Source organism: Centrocercus urophasianus, unplaced genomic scaffold (genome assembly GCF_019232065.1).
Source record: "Centrocercus urophasianus isolate 14NV4802_14NV808 unplaced genomic scaffold, USGS_Curo_1.0 seq_17, whole genome shotgun sequence".
Taxonomy (NCBI): Eukaryota; Metazoa; Chordata; class Aves; order Galliformes; family Phasianidae; genus Centrocercus; species Centrocercus urophasianus.
In genome coordinates, this window is record NW_024884722.1 from 1,266,243 (window position 1) to 1,286,242 (window position 20,000).

Here is a 20,000-nt window from a genome sequence, read left to right on the forward strand (position 1 = left end):
GATTAAAGCAGCAACAAGAAACAGTGGTTTCAAGAATCTCAAGTCATGCATCTTCCTGCTGCTGTACAAACAGGATCAAGTTATCAGAGCTCTCATCTACACACTTTGGGAGAGGCAGAGCTCTCTGATCCAGGATGTCACCCCTGCTTTCAACCACGAAGCTCCTTTCAGGTTCCTCCAAAACTTCTCACACACTGAAGGAAATTTTCAGACATTCCCTTTCAGGGTACATTAAAAATAAATGAGGTAAGCTGTAGCTTAAGGTATTAAGGTTTGTCAACAATGCTCACCTGCCACTACAAATATGTGGCTAATAAAAGCAACTATCGGGTGCATTTTAAGTGGTAGTACGCTGCTTTGCAAAGTACAAGATGTCATGGTGCACAGAAAATGAATAACTTTTTAATACTTTTGTTCTCCAAGAAAAATCCATTTTTACATATTTTTAGTTAAATCTTAAAGAATACTCATTAGTGAGCAGTAACTACAAGCATCAGTTTTTGAAGTGTCTCTCCTGGTAATGCAGACCAGCTGCCCCATTTCAATAAATCCCTACCTTTTTGCACTAAGAGAGCATTTTCATTACCAGCAGACTAAGTCTACTGGTGGTACAGTGATCAGGTTGGCTCCAAGCTCACATCTGTCATTCAAGACTTCATTTTAGGAACAAATGTTTTTGCTCTGTCTCAAAAATGTCAATTTTGGGAGCAGGGAGTAACTGTGAACAGCAGGCAAAAGTAATGTTTTAATGACTTCATGGACGTTTGTAATGCACATAGAAACTACTGTAAGCACACATACAAGAGCTCTGCAGATCAGATCGATTCAGAAACATCAGCCACCACCTCATCCCTTCATATATGATCAGCATTAAAGGCCACAGGACCTTCTTATGTTGGAGAGGACACAGAATAGTCCCTCCACACACTGACCTTATTGCAACTTTTAAGTGACTGTGTTTTCCATTCAGGACAGAAGTAAATAAGGGACTTCTGTTTCATTTGCCAAAGAGATCAGTTGCTCACCAAGAACTTTACTGGGGTGTCTTCTGAACTCTACTCCTCAGCCACGATTTGCAGATCAAACTTGGGAACTGAACTTGGCTCTGGCACAGCAATATAAATCCTTATGGAAAGGTCCATGCATGACAAGAGAGCACAACTGGCCATAATCAGACTCAGAAATGAGAGATTACTGCCAGGGCACTGAAGTGGAACTTCTGGTTCCACCTCAACCTTCTTTTTTTCTCAGTTTGTGGCATTCTTGTTATTGCCTATTACAAGTGCCTTGGCTGATGCCCAGCATGCAAAAGCTGCTTGTCTCCTTCTCCCAAGCAAAAATCATAAAGTAAATGCAATTTACTTCAATCTGCATCGTTGGAACACAACAAAAATGCAGCTTCATGCTGCTGTGATTCAGCCCTTCTGACTTGTCCTGTTAACACAACATACAAACCTATCTGTAGCCCCTAAATAAATCACAAAAGATGCTGTTTCCTAATTACAGAGGGACCGAGGAAGGGCAGGTAGGACCATCTGGTTGCAGTTAAACTCCAACAGGCAGGGAGGTTCTGCAAAAACTTCTGAAGATTTACGGTATGCTGGAACTGCCACTTTGATATTAGCAAACTCAAAATAAAATGTGAATTCAACCACGCTCACACATGTTGATAAAGCATGACTTCCAATTGATGCCATAAATTCAGCTGCCTAACATCAATATTTCAAGTCATCCTGAACTTTGTTTCAAGGTCCTGAAATGCAAAAAAAAGCAAAGGATAGTGGCAAATGTTGAAGTTGTGGCAATGTAAATTCATGGCTTTCCTGCTCGTGGGTGATTTGCTGCTATGGCGGAGCTGGTGTAGAATAGGGTAGCTGAGGGCACCCAGCAAGAAGTGGGGCCATCAAATGGCAAACCTCAGCAAGGGCTCCCACCGTGCCAGCCCTCCCTGCACACACACATGGCTCAGGATCACCACAAAGCGGTGAAACTGGGGGCTCTCAGCTTGAAATCCGGTGCAAAACTGATTCTACAAATGGGAATTTCTTACACTGCCTTAAAAATGGTGACATTTTCCCCCTCAGCACTGCTGCAGTGCCCCAGGAGGCCTCACACGGCCACCCCATGAAGCACGTGGACACGGGAGCTCCTCATCCACACCAGGAACAGGAAAACCCCCCAGCCACGAGACTTTGGAAGAAAGCCATCACAAAACTCTTTGCAACCACCAACCAACAGCACTTCCAGCAGGCCAACGCATCAAATCACATGCAGCGGGGGTCCCAATCAGTCAGATTAAGGGCCAGCGTGTGTCCCATGCAGGTGGGCCACGAGGCACCATCATCTCTCTTGCAGTTTTTGCTGTTCCAAGCGTAATTGCTTTTTTCTCTGTAATTCCACTTAGAATTCCATTGATGAGGTGTTTTCACAGTTTCGTTTTTCAACGTGGCCCTAAATACCAACTCCCACATGACTCTGGATCAAGAAATCTGCACCTTCAGTTGCTTTGTGAAGATCCTGTTACCAAAGATAACCTGCCCTAGAAAATTAATGTGTTTTAATTTTGAAAGATGTAATGCAAATGTGCTCCATTATGTGAACAAAGTAAATTACAAGATCTTCAGTTGTCTGCGTAAACCACGAACAGCAATTTCTTTAGATTTCCTTAAGTTTCTCTGTAAATGGGCAAGTTAAAAATAATATTCATTAAATCGCTTAACTGCAATAAAATGAAACTATTTGCTTACTACATACAAATTAAGTCAGAATCAAAGTACTGTTTTTCTTTTTCAGTTTGTATTAAATTATTATTGAATTATAAATATCTAATGCACGAGGCTAAACACTTACGTAGCACTTTGCAAACACTAATTCACAAATGATGCAGCATCTTTCCAAGGCACATATGAAAGCAGCAGCAATTAATTCTCAGAATTTCCTGGCTTCAAACTCAAAGTTACAGCACTTTTTTTCTTTTTGCTAAGGAGTACACATTTAAGCAGTCAGCAAAACAACTGTGAAGACATAAAGTGCAATTTCATGAAGTTACTTAGCCTCTTGACTGATAACGCTGCCATCGCACACAGTGCACTGCTAAATGAACTGCAATTTGAATTCCCGAGATTCAAATTATTTAAACAGACATCCTGGAAGCAAGCACGGGAGAAGTCCTATCAGTGACCCCTGATGGTTTTTCAGAGACTAGACTCTGCTAAATTAATAAGCAGCCCTAAAGTAACCACCTTTTTTGGCGGAAGCCCTCGCAGAAAGAGCTAATGGGCCAAAAGGAAACGCCTCTACAGGGCTCAGAGACCTCCTGGCTTACATGGGGAGCACGAGGCATGCAGGGTGGGGAAATGAGTGCAGCTGCCCACTGCTTCTTAAAGAACGACTTGCTTTTCTCGAGTACCTGATGAATATTGCAGGGATTTTAATAATTTGGTAAGTTTAACAAGCAGATATTTTCCTGATGAGCAGAGCAATTATTTTACGTAAATCTGCGGTGTCATAAAAATACCACATATGTCTCACAGCCTGCCACAAAGGCGGCTCTTCCCTAATTCCATGCCTTTCTGACAAACCCAATGAAATCAGCACAGATGCAAACGTGTTTATACAACATTAAGGGCTCACGTTAAGCTGAAAGCAAGCAGGAAATTTGACTTTCAGATTGACAAATGAAGAGGGTAGGTTCCTGTGTCAGCAACAAAGAATATGTTTGTTACTTCACCACTGAGAAATTGTTTGTAAATCCACACGAAATCCTGCTAGGAGAGACCCTGTGATCCTCCTCACTTAAAGAATGGTCAGAGTTAAGGTCAGAGCACTCTCAATCTGAATTTCAGATCTCGACTTTTGTTGGCTTTACTTTCGCCTTCTGCATTAAATATGAATGATATTCACCAAAACATTTGGAACATTAATTACAGGGAAATACACATTATTTTATCGCTTGCCTCAGAAAGCATAGCTTCAGTCATTGTTCACCCACGCAAAGACAATCATGAGCTCCAAGCAAAGTGCTAAAATATAAAAGGCCACATTCATTCACGTATTGGTCCAAGCTGCAGCACTATAAAGTACATCAAAAGGTGTTAATGGTTTCAATATTTATCTGCTGCAGGGAAGCACTCTAAAAAGAAGACAGAAAAAAAATTCTGCTAATGGCTGTGTCTCTCCATTAAAATGAAAAGCTTAATGCATCTTATAATCAGAGGACAATTTGCAAATCATTAAGAGAAATGTAAAATTCCATTAAAATACAAATCAAGAGTCCCTCACTGGACTAATAATCTTTTTGATATTATTTTGCATTTCACTATTTCTGTTCCCAATATCCAGGCACCACAAATGATCAGTTCTTGAACACGCTATTTACCACAGCCTACTTCTTTAACGAGAGACTGAGAGAAGTATAATCTGCTATTCAGAGCAGGTACTAATGAAGAATTCCATATATTCTGAAATTTAATTAAAACCCCAAAGATTTCAAATTAGATGCAATTTGAAATGCCTGGGGCAGAAATACATGCACTTGCGTGGCAAGGGTATCACGCTGAAAGTTGATACCGTAATTGGTCTTGATGTATTTTTGTGTTGCCAGGCTGAAGCGCAGAACTCATAACCATATAAAAATTCTCTGTAGATTACCTGCTCATTGAAAATGCCATCACTCAGGTAGTTCTCTACTAAATTACCATGCTACTAAAATGCACAAAGTGATTCGAAGAGAAGAGTGGCACAGCTGGTCGACGCTGCCAATGAGTTATGCATGCGTCGACGCTGCCTTTTTTCTTAGTAAAATATGCTCAGTTGAATATTAAAATATAATTGGCATTCAACCTAAGTAGCTTAAACCATTTTGTTATCTTCTTTTAAACCGATTTGGCTCCTCCACAGTTATTTTCAAGGATGCGATTCACAAACTAATGACACCATCACATTCAGCTAGATTTGTACTATTTTACATTTGTCATAAATAGGAACAATTTCTACAGCCTTCTAGGGATGTCCTTTAATACTGGCTCCTCTCGAACATCAAAGACTCAATTCATGGGGAAAAAAAAGAAGAAAAAAAAAAAGAGTATGCCATTTATGTTGGTTCTTGCATATTTTATTCTGAGAAGAGTGTGGGATGCAAATTTCTAGTGAAAAGTGCATTTCTGCAGTTGAAGAAGTCTCTTTTCCCTAGGATATATTGGTCAGCTCTCAGATTCACAGGCTCCAAAAGAAGATACAGCAAAAGATCGTGGAACTGGGTCAGAAAGTGCCACTCTTAGGTCAAGCAGGAAATAGCCACAGTAGAAAATGGTTTCCTCTCAAACAAACCCATCTATGTGCCCTAACATAGAGGGTGCTATAAACACCACTATCTTTTTGCTTTCTAAAAAATGTTAAGAATAGCTTTTAGAAAACAAGGTGGTTGTGACAGCAGCTGTCACATTAAACACCTTACCACTGACATGGTAAACTGGCTGAGCACATATTGATGTTATTTCCCACTGATATGTAAAACTTGGCTGAAAGCTCATCAGGCAAGAAAGGGGGGGGATATTTTAACAAAACTATTTTCTTTTCTCTTGTGCATGTACTTTATTAAATAGGGTACAGAGGTTACATGGGCCCACAGGTATGTCAACAACTCCAAGGAAGAAGGAATTAAACAAAACTTACTCTTTGTTGGGCTGCAGTGTGAGCAGGATGCTGAGGCCTACAAGTGCAGGTAAAGGCAGTGATGACACGACTCCAGGTGGAAGTCCTTTCTCACATTACTGTTTTTCTCCTCCTTCAACTCCCCACCTTTTTATCTACACCTCATACACAAGCAGTCATGGCAAAAGTTGGTCGTATAGTCAAAATATTCTTCAATATGTGCGCCTTGTATTTGATGGGGGGAGGAAATACGTGACTTTGAACACGCTGCCTTTACAAAGAAGCATCCCATGCACGTGGCTTTCACCAGGGGCAGACTGCAGGGAAGACCTACGGATCTCAGCACAACTGTGTGCACTGTTATCCTAAGAATAACTTTTTCTGTCTTGTGCATGTGGGAAATGCCACAAGTTTGCAGTTTTGATCACAAAGAGGCTCCCATTCAGTTCTAAAAGAAAAACAGCATTTTGGATGAGTTATACCATTACATTGGCTTGCCCGTAGCAAAAATGGTTTATAAAATACCCTCCTACAAAACTTTATGCATGAATTGAAAACAAAAGTGGAAAAAAAAAAACAACCCACCACAAAGACATACTGTCTCTCCTACTCTCTCCTCTATTACCGCACAGCAAATCAACATACATCCAGTAACTGGGAAGAAGAGTGAATCTGATAACTCAATTGTTTGATAAGAGGCAGAGGTAATTATTTGCCCCATATTCTTCAGCTGCCCATCAGCCCTGCAAGCTCCAGCCCAGCCTGAGCATTTTCAGATGCTGCATATGGATTTACGTCAATTGGATGATGTCAGAAAAGTCATTTAAAAGTAAGTGCAATTTAGTTTAAAAGGGCAAATGAAGTTACAAGACGTACACAGGGTTGAGGAAAATTAAAATTACGTAAAGCCCTGTAGAGCCTTCTGTCTCTATAGATGCATCTCATATCCACAGGCCATCATGTTAAAAATTACAAGTTAATAAAGACAGCAAAACTGTGAAAATTTCATTCACTTCAGTATTTACTGTATTGCTAACGCTGGGCAAATGTAATTCTAGGAGTCAGAAGAAAACTCTGAAGTTGAAGATGAACTTAAAATGCCTATGCTTACTTCTACTATGGATCTAAGTTACTTTCAGCTTAATAAAAATCCATCACAGGTTAAATGCATCCTTTCCACTTCTCACCTGTTCTCACCCTTAATTCCCATTGCCTCATGTTCTCCTCAAGGCTGCAAATCACCAAAACATGACATTACATATTTTTTTCCATTACACAAAATGCTCACAGCCACCACGCAGTGACCTCAGGATGGACATTGGATATCTGTCAGACTGCCCTGGTGTCTGACATCCCTGAGCATCTTCCTCCTGCTCTCCTGATCAGTTTTTTTTTGTTTTTTGTTTTGCTATGGTTTCTCCTTTTTGAGCCTTGGAAGCCTCAGCCCTAAATCCTCTACTTCTGAGGTTCTTAAAAAGGAGTTTTCTCACTTTCATGACTTAAAGAACAACTTTTTAACCAGCCGTTTCTTTTCTTGTTGTATTGGAGTGCTGAACTGCTACCCCCTTGCCCACAAACTGGCACCCAATGTTTGAAATCTTTTAGAATCACAGAATTGCTCTGGTTGGAAAAGACCTTAAAGATTACTGAGTTCAATGAGGTCAATGATTGCTACAATTATTGGTTTCAACACAAAGCAAGGGAAGAGAGACCTGTATTGGTCTTAATACTGTAAATGTTCTTTCTTATTTTAGTAATTTTTACATACTGAAAAACTACTTGGCTAAACTGCATGAGAGAGAGAAATTTACTCTTAGGATACACTGCACACAGTAATAGGATATACTGCACACAGTATTTAAGGTAAGCAATGCAGCTTTAAAAAAATACTTTTTAATGTAAGCACTCAGGACATGTTGGATCTGATGTCTCAGAAGTCAGTCAAAGCAACAGACCCACTGTCATCAGAAAACTTGCTTCTCATTTGAGCATTTCAACCACAGAAAGGAAGAAAACACATGGGTCTTGGCTAAGTTACAGACAAAAATCAGAATACTTGCTTTTTTATCTTAATTTTTTATCTTAATCTGGTGCGTTTTTTTCCCCCAATAGTTCACGATGTGCAAAAGCAGAGAAACAAAGAAGTGGCAGCAAGGTGAAGGAGCAGTGAGATGCTGTCGATGGGAGGGTTTTCCGTCTGGGTTCTTTCCGAAGGGAGAGATCCCCCCCCAAGCACAGAAGAGCAGCCATGGCAGCGTGATTCTGTGCTATCAGCTGGAGGACAAAGTCCCATCCCACAGAGGTGCCCCAAAGCTCGGACAGCACGCCGTTCCTACAGCTGGGAAGCAGCATTTCACAGTGTGCTTTGCCGCCCTTAGCGGTGCCTGCGCCAGCCTCGCTGTCTGCAGTGCTGTGGTTCTTCTCTCTGAGCGAGGAGGCTCCCAGGAAATCACAGGGTAATTATTGATTACAGGCCTGGGCACGGCGCGAAGTCATCTTGAAGGGGGAATGGAGGCACCGCCGCTGTCTTTGAAGACTCTGCTCCCATTATGTATGAGGTGTTTCATCAATATCCCTTCTTGGATGAATAACATGCATTATACACGGGAAATTTCAGCTGCTAAGCTGGCTTGCAAAACTCACCTCCCTGGCCTCCATCCTCAAATTGCTCCTGCTCTGGCTTTCTGCACTGCTTTTTCTGCCCTCAGTTGCAGGCAGAGGGCCAAAGTCCTCCTCCCTTGCATGGACATGGAAACATGCAGCTTATGTGAAAGCAGGTGCACAAGCCGGACAGCTGGAAAATGCCTCTACCTCATACCTGCAACACAGGGACAGAACCACAGCTCTGCAAAGCAAAAGGAGCTCGGCCAGCAGTGAGGGCAGCTGGGCACGGCGTGGCATGCAAAGAGCAGAGCCCCAGGGCTGCTGCTTGTCACAGGGCAAAGGAAAACTCTTGTGTGTGTCCAATTTCCTCTGCTCTTGTTGCTCTAATAAGCCATCTGGTCTGCAAACACGGCGCTGCTCCCTGCTGCAGTACCCAGTGCTGCGATGCTCGCCGTGGTCTCGAGCAGCAGGTTTGCAAGGCACAAATAAGGAAAAGCCAGGAAATTCATGATTGGCCAATTTAGCATTTCCTTTACCATTTCACGAACTCACAAATCAAACAACTCATGCGTAGGCTTCAAAACAGTAACAAGGTCTATTGTTCTTTATCATACACAGCGGGGACTAATGACCATGGTACATTAAGAACAATTAATCACTCTCCATGATAAACATGCAGAGATTTGCCCGAGGTGTAACACCTTGAAGTCACTACGCAGAGAAGTGGGAAATACTTCCTTTTTCCTAGGTTGCTGAAATCTGACATTGAGCACCAGACCAACCGTTGGAAATTCCAGTTTTCAATTAGATTTAAAAAAAAAGCAAACAAACAAACAAAAACAACAAAAAAGCACACTGCCAACGGGAAAAGAACCAGCTGCATTTGCTGGGAGCAGCCAGCTGGTACACCAGCAGCTTCTGCACGTGTGGAGGAGGCAGCCCTCAGTTCCCAGGCTGTGCTGCAGCACTGGCGCTTCAGAGTCAAACTTAGCACTGATGGGTTACAAGGAGGAATGGTTCACTCTGTGTTTGGAGTGCTCTTACATGCCTTTCCCCTTTTTAAAGAGTTGAAGGCGATTTGGAAAAGCGAGGACACGAGATGAGCATCTGGAGCCATGTCAGAATTCAGGCTGCTGGGGCAGCAGTAACGCACATGTGCATGATAGCTGAATTATGGCAGCATGACGATCACACTGCTCTATGTCTGCAGCACAGTGACCACGGGAAGGGGCTCATAGGAAGAAAAGTACACAGTGGGATCATTGCTTTGGCCAACAACCACCTGCAGGAGTGGCCCTGGGCTTCCTGAATTCACCAATCTCTCTCTGCATCCACTAAGTTAATTGTTAACGTATTTGTCTACACAAGGAACTGTGCCTTAATACTCAGCACAAAAGTAACTGCAGGAAAGTGATCGCTCATTGCGAAGTGCTTCATCCTGAAAGCACTTCATATTTCTAAGAGTCCTCTTGTAAACATGCTCAGTTGTAAGAAAAGCAAAACTCCCACTGTCCTCAGATGACATTGCCACAGAAAAAACAATAACGTCTGACTAGAGCGCCGACTAAGAAGAAAGAAAATAGCCAAGCATCAGTCCTTATCACAAAGGCACTGCTGATGGAACTCGTGTCACCCAGGGTCGCAGCACGGCACTGCAGGAGGCTGCAGCCACAGGTTGTGATGGCTGGTATGAGAGCTGTGGACAGAGATGCATGAGGAGAGAAGCCTTCGTGGTGGCGGGTCCTCATGCTCACACTAATGTTTATTCTGCATTTTTAAGTGCCTGGAGAAATGAATAGGCACTTTCAAATGTAAATGTGAAAAAGTAAATAAATACCAAATCCTTAACTTAGCACTACTGCAACTCTCACTTGCAGACAAATTGAAATGTGCAATTTAAACCATGATGATGCAGCTTTTACCCCATGTTTCTTCTAACTACCTTTAAAAACAGCTGCTACAATTTTTGACATGTATTGCCATATTCCTTCCTGTATCATTTTCATCTAATATATGAGAGTAAGAAAAAGCAAGAAGGAACACCCAAACATTATAAATGCTCACAGGGGACAGTGCAATACTCAAAACATCAAAGGCACTCACAGCCCATACATTATAATTTGAGTCCAAAAGATGTTGCATTGAGTGATTTTCTTAATGTGAAATAATCTTACAGAAGTTCACCATTAAAATAAAGGTACTCTGCAGATTTCATACAATTTATGACTCGCACCCTTAGAAAACAAGTCTGATGGTCTGCATAACAACAGAACAATTGCATTTCGGTTTTGCTCTGCTCCTTGCAGCTGCCATCAGATATTTAAGAATGAGAAAGTGCAGCAGCAAGAAGCAACCTATTATTTATAAGAATTTGAATAAAACCAGCAATTAGCAGCAGACACAGCTGAGTTTTGCAAATCTGTGCCTGTAAGAACAGCTGCTCCTTTCCACACGTAAAATTGGCAATCTTTTTACTGACATATTTCCACTACAGTTTCAAGTACAAACCTATGCACCCATTTGTACAAAGTGATTTTACACAGAACCACACAAGAGAAGAGCACGTACAGCTTGGGGTTCATGTAAAAAACAGCTATCTTACTTTTGGTAGCACAGGAGATATGAGTCCCTTTTTGGTGTTGTGTTACTATGAAATCAGTTCAATTAAAGAATAGATGTTAGAAAATGAGCATTGAAATCACTGGGAAATGATCCCATTCATGGATCAACAAGCAGCCATTGCAAAAAGCAGACTTCTGTTTTTACCGTTTTTGCTTTTTTTCCACTTGTGTTTTGATGCTTTTAATCCTGTAGCCTATCTTCTTTCAGGTGACTGACTTGTTACGAGGCTTTCCGGAAAACACACCAGTGAATGGGAAATGGTAAGGAGGACTTTTTTTCAGCTCATGTTTCCCTCTAAACACAGCATCCTAACTACTTTGCAACAGCACCTGTTTGTTGTCTGGGCATGTCTGAATTGGATAACACAGGTGCACAGAGCTGTGGGTGTCCCATCCCAGGAGGTGCCCATGCCCATGGATACATTGCTGGAGGCAGCCAGCCCCCATCTGTGGGGGGCTGTGGGCTGCGTGTGTGCTCCCGATCCAACCCTCTGTGATTCTACAGCTACCAGGAACTGGGCACTGACCTCGCTGCAGCTTGGGGTGGTGGAAGGGTGGCAGGGGCAGCTGCTGTGTCCTGCTGGGCTCACAGAAGTAGGCGCTCAGCCAGGCTGCGCACTGCTGCAGCGGCTCCGGCATGGAGGTCGCAGCGCCACACAGCTCACAGCGCATCGGAGCCTCCGTCCTGCGGGCACAGAGATGTCAGGCTGTCAATGACAAAAGCAAGCATTCGTACTCTTTATGATCTCAAAAACATTCAGTTCCCAGGCACAGACTCCAAAGCTTTCTTTTCCTCTGATGAAAGCAAGGAGAGTCGTAAGAGCAGTAACACGACTTCATCTACGTCATCTCTTGATGTGCCATGGTGACGTGAGGTGGTTCAGACTTGTCAGAAGAAAATAAAGGATAGGTGGGAAGACCACTCTAAGTGGGAAACCTCAGGGAGCTATGGAAGGAAACCACCCCGGCCTGATGGAGGACACATCCTGGGTCTCTGTGGGGATGGAGAGAGGATCCTCCAGGCACCCACAGGCACCCACAGGCACAGCACAGCCCCCAGAACCCTCCCGGGGAACGAAGAGGAGGAAGCAGCTTTCTGCAGAGCCAGCGCTTTCCCCTTCCGCCATTCCTTCCAGCAACGTTGGCAGGTTTCTGCTTTCCTCCTCTTATTGAATTGGAAGGAAGCAATTGAGAACTCATTTGATTTTCAATGGCAGCTCATGCTTTCAGGATGCTGAAGAGCAAAGCAAACGAACAGAAAGCACCCGCAAATGAAAACGTCCTTTTTCTCTAGCTGCTTTTTTCTTCTTTCTCCTACAGAAGTGCAATGCCTGTATGAGAGCACTGAGAACATGAACACCAGCAAATATTCAGCCCTGCTCCTTGAGCTGTAACCTCTGGGTTAGGCACAGCAGTGATGAGGAGGAGATCACGGTGCTCTCCTGTTGCTCCATGAGACCACTCAGAACCACAGAGACTGCTTTCAGCACATCTGTAACCAAACAGCCCAGTAGCATGAAACCACCTGGAGAGGAATACGGAGACAACACCAAGAGCAGCTGCCAGACCAGCAAGCCCTGCCAGCAACCTCGTACCTGAATCTGACAAACCTCAGCTACATGATCCCAATGCATCCTGATACTGCAGCTTTTCGTTTCCCCCAGCTGGAAATGCATTCGGAGCCCAGAACAAGTTCTCAGCTGTGTGCTGGTGAAACACAACACAACAGTCTGCTGCAATAGGTTGGATGTGTTACAAAGGGGTAGAAAGAAGAGAAAACTGTAGAAATACCAGAATACATGAGGGACAGTAGAAGAAAAAAGCACAGCAATTCTGACATGGAGTGGTAGGGAGAAAGTAAGATCGGTTCATTGCTATGCTTGAGATGTGCTGCAATGGAGAGGAAATATTTTGTCAGTTACCTCCTAGCAGAAAGCCTGAGAAAATGAGCTGCATCATGTACCAGTAATGGTATAAAAGACACCAGGCCCACTTTTGCCACGAGGCACCTTTACAAAAAGACCCAACGCCTTCAAATGCTTGATCCACAAATGCTGATGGAGCCAAACACACCAGGACAGCTGTGTGATCAGGCAGCCACCCGGCCCTGCCTCCGGATAGGACAAATGATGTGCAGGATAGGACAAATGATGTGCAGGCAGGAGCTGTCCCGGGGTTACTCTCAGAAGCAGAGCTCTCACTGGTGTGTGATCAAACGGCCCTGCAATTTCCCCCAGCCCCAATTCATTTTCTGATTAATTGTTAACCACTGAAGGCCACATAATTACTGATTAGAAAGTGGCAGAGAAGAAGGGGGACGGAGAACAGGACAATTAAAATTCTCCAGCAGCAGAAGAATATGATGAGTTGATGGCTTGGAGTGGAAGAAAAAGGGAAAAGAAGAATCAGCCTTGGATCCAGCTTGCTAGAAATTAAGTGCAGTCCTCTACCTCTTTCCATTTATTTACCAACCTACTCAGAGCTTGTGATTTTTTTTTGGAGGAGGAGAAAGAGGGGAAAGGGAGAAACCATTATCAATTTGCTTTATGAAACCAATCTCTATTTTATGTTCCTTTGCTATTCTATTTAATAATCTTTTTGCTAAAAGAAAAAAGTAAAAAAAAAAAAAAGTGTGAGAATGACAGAATCATAGAATGGCCTGGGTTGAAAAGGACCACAATAATCATCTAGCTTCAACCCCCCTGCTATGTGCAGGGGCACCAACCATCAGACCAGGCTGCCCAGAGCCACATCCAGCCTGGAGAATTGGTGCAGAAACACTTCCAGATGAATATGAGTATGACACAGGCCTCAAGCCAAGCTCCCAGCACCAAGGATCATCAGTGATTCTGCTCATGCACAACACTCCGCAGAATAGGGCTCAGTTTTACTGTGGATTGTTAGAGCTATGACAATATCATAACTACAGAATATAATAATGCCTTTGAAATCTCCAAGAGAAGTTGGGAGACTTTTCTGCTCCATTTATCCAGAAGAGCATAGAAAGCACTCAGAACTACAGTAACCTTATGGTTTTCACATCATCTTGCTTCACATACTCGGGAGCCTGGAAATGATTTGGGCTATAATACTGCTATAAAACCAAAGGAATACATCCCCTCATGGCTCGGCATCAGCAGCCCATGAGCTGTGCCCGATGTGCCTGCCACACTGCAGCCTGCAGGGCTTGCCCATCAGGCAAGCTCCAAGCAGGAGCCACCAGCCCCCAGGGTGCTCCCATCGCTGCCAGACCCCCCTGGGTCATTGCCTTGGGGCCATTCTCCCATCACTTTGCCATTTCCACATCTCTGATCTCCATTTACTGCCACAGTCATGAAAACCAAAGCTCTTGTCAGACCCCATCTGGAGTACTGCATCAAGGCCTGGGGCCCCCAGCACAGGAAGGATGTGAAGCTCTTGGAGCAGGTCCAGAGGACAGCCACTAAGATGATCAGAGGGCTGGAGCACCTCTCCTATGAAGAAAGGCTGAGAGATCCGGGATTGTTTAGCTTGGAGAACAGAAGGGTGCAGGGAGACCTCATTGTGGACTTCCAACACTTGCAGGGAGCATATAAATAGGAGGGGCAATGACTGTTTACAAGGGTGGATAGTGACAGGACAAGGGGGAATGGTTTTAAACTGAGACAGGGGAGGTTGGGTATTAGGAGGAAGTTTTTCAGCCAGAGGGTGGTGAGGCAGTGGAACAGGTTGCCCAAGGAGGCTGTGGATGCCCCATCCCTGCAGGCATTCAAGGCCAGGCTGGATGTGGCTCTGGGCAGCCTGGGCTGCTGGTTGGTGACCTGCACACAGCAGGGGGTTGGAAACTAGATGGTCACTGTGGTCCTTTTCAACCCAGGCCATTCTATGGTTCTATGATTCTCTGCAAGAAGAGTTGATGCTTTCTAAGAATGCATTAGCTGCCTTTCCTGTAGGATACAAAGTCAATTCACCAACATATGTGCTGAGAGGTTCACACTGGCAGAAGTGTAAAAAACCTTCATCTTAATTTTGCTTGGTTAGAAATGCTAACAACCATTCCTGGGAATTGGACAGCATTAATGAAGAAAAAGACAGAAAATCACTAATGCAAAGGCATCTCCTACTGGCCCTCCTCCCTTCCTGCTCCTTCCCTCCATCCTCCTCCTGCAGTTCCATGGCAGTACTCCTTCTGCAAACTACCTTGTCATTAAAAATTCAACTTAAAACACCAGCTGCCTCTAAAAGCCTTTTCTGAGGCTTCAAAGTCACACTTTGGTCCGACTAAACCACATGCGCGTTTCAAAAAGCAAGGCTAAAAATGGTCTCAAAACATTCATGAGAAGAAAAGGAGAGTAGATTAGGTTATAGGAAACCGTTCCCCCTCTGTTCAGCACTCAGCTTTCTTCTCAATGCCCCATTCTACACATTAATCATTACTGGCTGGTGATGGGCACTACCTGGAGTCGCACAGTGTCCCCATTCCTTCTGTATTCACCTGGTCACTGAGTAATTAATGCTTTTTTAAAGTTGGTTGTTTCCATGCAGCTGAGATCTGCCCTATCCCAGCCATTCTCTTCCATGGCTTATGAGTTTGCATGTGACGAAATAAAGGAAAACACAGCTTTAACAAATGGGGAGAAACTCAGCAACGTCATCTGTTTCACTTTAGCAGACTTCTTCCAAACCATTGGCCAAGACTTGCAAGTTTCTAACATGCTTCCAAACTGATCACGTAAGCAGCAAATTGGCTTCAGTATCATTCTCAATAGCTTATCTGTCAGGAAAACCAGAGCAACACTGCGTCTCATGGTGACGAGCCTCAGTGGGCAGCCATCTCCTACACTGCTGGGATTCTAATTATTCCTTTTATTTCTGAGCACCTTTTTGTCTTTGTCAGCTCTTAGTAACACGTAACTGAAACATTACAAGATGTACTTCAAGCTGGCAGTTTCCTGAAGGGAAAGCTAGGAAAATGCTATGACAGTGTTGTATCAGCACCTGCTACATATGCATATATTTATTTGTGTATCTATGTAAATAGAAATTATGTACACATCCGATATAATGGCTGGGTTGAACACAGCAGACGATGCGAGCTCTGTAGGCTCCTCCACCTGAATGCTTTATCCATCGATGCCCACCTCACCCTCTAGTGGTTTGCCTAAGAAGTCTATGAAGTGCTACAGATGCTGAGCTAATGAAGATCCCCCTTTATTTCAATTCATTTTAAATACAAAATAAAAAAGCTCCCCAACTAACACAGAAATTGCAGCTCCCTGTGCAGACAGACTGCACTCAGCAAAGGGCCACTGGCACAAACCCGCAGGCTTGGGATAATTGCATTATTATATTACTATAACTACAACACTTCCACTTAGATAACAGCAGGGATAAGGACCTAAAATAAACAGAAAATAAGAAATGGAAAAAAGGCACGGAGTGCCTGGTTTTACCCAATCTCTTATAACAGAAATCCGGGTACAGTTAAATCTACATGTATTAGTCCTAATTAAGAGAGTTTTGGCTCTAGAATTTTGTGAGCACACATATAAGGCAGCACAACATTCAGCATCCCCAGTCTGAAGAGGAGCTGCAAGTTGAGGTAAATAGGAAGGATTACTGTCAGTGGGACCTGTTATTCTTACACTGCACTGGTCACAGGATTTCTTAGAGGCTTTTGCATTACAAAGGTCCAAAAATTACTACGATATACCCAATAAAGAAAAAGACTCTGCTAGGTATGCATTGATAAAAAGAGGGGACAAAGGGAAGAAATAAAAATGCAAAAAAACCCCCAAAAACAGCACAAAAACCAACCAAGCCCAGCAACCCACATCTGTACCTTGAATGGCAATGTCACCAAATTCTTTTTTCTTTCCTCAAAATTCCCGCAAAACAATTACAACAAAAGAAATGAGATTACAGAAACCTTCCCCAAGCATTAAGACCATGAGAGACCCTGGGGTCTGCTGGACCAACCTATTTGGGGCCAGAGGGACCAGACCTCGGCTGCTGCCCCAGCAGTCATTGAGGCCCAAAGCAGGCTGGCACCTCCTGAGCATGCACCTCATAGAGCTGACCTCAGAGCAGAGAAGGAATTCTCTGCTATAATTCCATGAATCCATTAATCTGTCCAGGGCTGAAGAGGAAAACATTTTTGGAAATAAACTGCCCAATTACAGCAGGATTCCTGTCATCACCTTGGGGAAGAGTTCTGGATGGAAATGTAAGATCACAAGAGAAACAAAACAACACCAGGAGCATCCCACAGGACCAAGCGAGTCTCCAAAGGATTCAAGACCAGTGAGAAAAAGGGCTCCTTTGGTCATTAGGAAACTCCCAGGGCATTTTTCCTATGCTGCAGCCACCAGATTGCCCAAGCCCATGCCCATGATCCTGTGCCCTGCTCCCCTGTGCTTCTTATTTGGACACACTGCTCTTGGCCAGGCTGCAGCCTCAGCCAGAGCCACCCCCAGCTCCTGGCACTGCAGGTTTACCTCTGCCCTCAGCTCCACCATTTGGAGCAGCCATGGACAGCCATCCCCTGCAGCTTGGACAAAGTCCCGAGTCACTGCAGAACCCCTAGGATCTGAGCAGTAACTCTTATATCAGCAAACACATAGGAGAGGCACATATAATTTAAAAGTTTAGGTACTTCACAGCTTTTTCAATAGCATTTCCTTACTTTATTTAGCAAATGATTGAAGCCGACTACACGCTGGCCTTATGAAGCCAACAGGAATCAGACCCACACAAAAAACTGCCATGCCTGAAAAGCAAAGGCTGCCTCACTGCGCTCCTCAGACCTACAGATCTCTGCAGAAACATTCTGACAGTTGTCTTCCCAGATGTTTTTTCCAAAGAGGACCTGATGTATTACTTTCCAAATGCAAGAATTAGTAATAATTAGAACAGAAACATTAAAAAGATGCTCAGTCACGCAGTGCTGTTCTTTACGTAATATACACACATTCTACTGGCATTTTCAATAAAGCCTTCATCATGGAAACAAATAAAAATGTATTTTATCAACATCCAAACGTCATTTAAATAGACTCCCTTTGATAGATGAAGACTAAAGCCACCCCAAAACTGTGGATGGATTATCTGGTCTCTAATGATTCCAAAACAATTACAGGATGCAGAGCAATCTCGTTAAATTTTATTCAAAAGCTTACTACACTCGTGTTTTCTCTTATTTTTCTATCAATGAAACCCATGAGGTTTAAGAACAATTCATTATGTATGAGACCCAACTTACAGTGCTTGACTGTTGATTAATAGGAAAGTTTGCTGTATGTACATTTGCAACATTAGATGCATACAATATGCTAACTTATTCTTTCACTGAAGCTAATTATTTACAAAAATGACTACTTGAGACTACAATTTATTAAATGCATGCATCCAGTCTCAATTTGGCCCCAAAAGACAGCCTGGAATGAAGATCTTTTACTTGATGTGACAACTTCTAGAAACAGTGTTATTAATATTGTAAATGTGGCAAATAAAGAGTTCAAATAGCCATATGTTTGCGTTGCATTTTTTCCCCACAACTGAATGAGCGAACAAAGCAGCCTTTTAAAGCTTGAAATTCACGGGGAAGCACATCCTTACACGGTTTAATTTAGCTTCTTATCACTGGAGTGTCTGTATGACAGTAGGCACAAATTAGAAAAAAAGAAAAGAGAGCTGCAAGGAGCAGAAAACGCACCGCAGCTCTTGTCAAAACGCCCCAACCATGAGCCTCTTTATGAGACCTACTGAGAAGAAATTGGAGCATTTATGGAAGGGTGTAAGAACTCTGAATTTATTAAGACTTACTCTTTTCCATACAACCTTTGCAATGTTTTCTCCACTCCACTTTTTAATGTATCATTAAGGAACAAAATTCTGATGGATACCTTCTATCCCGACGAAGCAGCACCTGCACAAATCTCAAACATACAGATGTAGCTCTTGAGTAAAACACACAGATGCTCAGATGGACAAATCTCGTGCAATTAATGATGCTACGTGTAGGAACCACATGGAGGTTGCCAATGAAGGCAGTGTCTATGGCCAGCCGTGATGCTTGGGAAGATCCTGCCTGCTTATCCCGTGCTCTGAGCGCATACCAGCAAACACTTTAAAGAAGGCAGTGGGACTCCTGTCTTCACATGCCAAGATAAGGAAAATCAATGTCAATGCCCCAAAGACTCAAGTGATAGCACTGAAGGTCATTAAATGCTACTCACTGCCCTGTACTATTAAAGTTTTGATTGGAATCCTGTATAGACAGACACAGATTTCAAACAAGATCTTGCCCTGGGACACAGAACTGTAAGACTGTGGAGGAAACAAAACAATCAGCGAGAGGTGGACTTCTCCGGGAGCACAAGGAGCAGGTTCAAGGAAGACAACACTGTGTGGTCTTGGCTTATTTTTTCCTGAACATATTTATTGTGTTTCCAGAGAAGCAAACCTCATTACGGACAAAGATCTCTGTTAAAACAACGGCAAAGCGCAAAGACACTAAAATCCTATGGTTCTTCATCCAGCAGGATGGTGCAGTCCATCACCCCCCCAGTGGGTCGCCCACTCAAGTACTGCTTTCTTCTTTCTCCCAGGCAAATAATTTCCAGACTAATTCCTGTTATCTCCGGATTTCATTCGGTGTCTTTCTATTCCACAGTAGCAGAAGTCCTGGTGACAGGTCAGGAAAACCACAGTGCTTAGCAGTGCTGTGAAGCTGCACAGCCTTTGTGCCCAGCCCCAGTCCAGATCTCCTTCCCCAAAGAGTCCCGCTTCCCTCAGAGGGAATGGTTTTCTTCCAAATGTGATGCAGAATGGATGGCTGGAAAACCAGAACTCTGGGAACAACACAAGAGCAAATCAAACTGGTGGCATAATACATTCAGCACTGTCCCAGGGTGGCCAGAAAAACAGCAACTGCAGGGAAAAACACTGCTCTGCTCCTCCTTTCTGGAGACTGAGCATCAGCAAAGGACAAAACTATTAACAAATGAACAGCCTCTAATGGCCCAGCAGCTTGGCCATACCTGCAGAACAAAAAGACTCCTATCAGAGTAGTTCTTCATTCATACTTCTGTTTCAAACCAATGGGGTTGGTGCAAAACAATCAGAGAGATTTGTCTGAAAAAG

At 43.4% G+C, this 20,000-nt stretch overlaps 1 protein-coding gene across 4 annotated transcripts in view; it reads right to left on the bottom strand.

Moving 5' to 3' along the window:
* The window catches only part of MGMT (O-6-methylguanine-DNA methyltransferase), a 158,815-nt gene that overhangs the window by 35,165 nt on the left and 103,650 nt on the right, over window positions 1-20,000 (bottom strand). For all 4 annotated transcript variants that reach the window (XR_006168790.1, XR_006168791.1, XM_042818804.1 and 1 more), the window contains exon 4: window positions 11,405-11,562. Coding sequence is in view for 2 of the 4 variants with exons in the window: in XM_042818804.1 (XP_042674738.1) it covers window positions 11,405-11,562 (158 nt within the window). In the remaining 2 variants the exon portion in view is untranslated. The remainder of the gene's footprint in view (window positions 1-11,404; window positions 11,563-20,000) is intronic.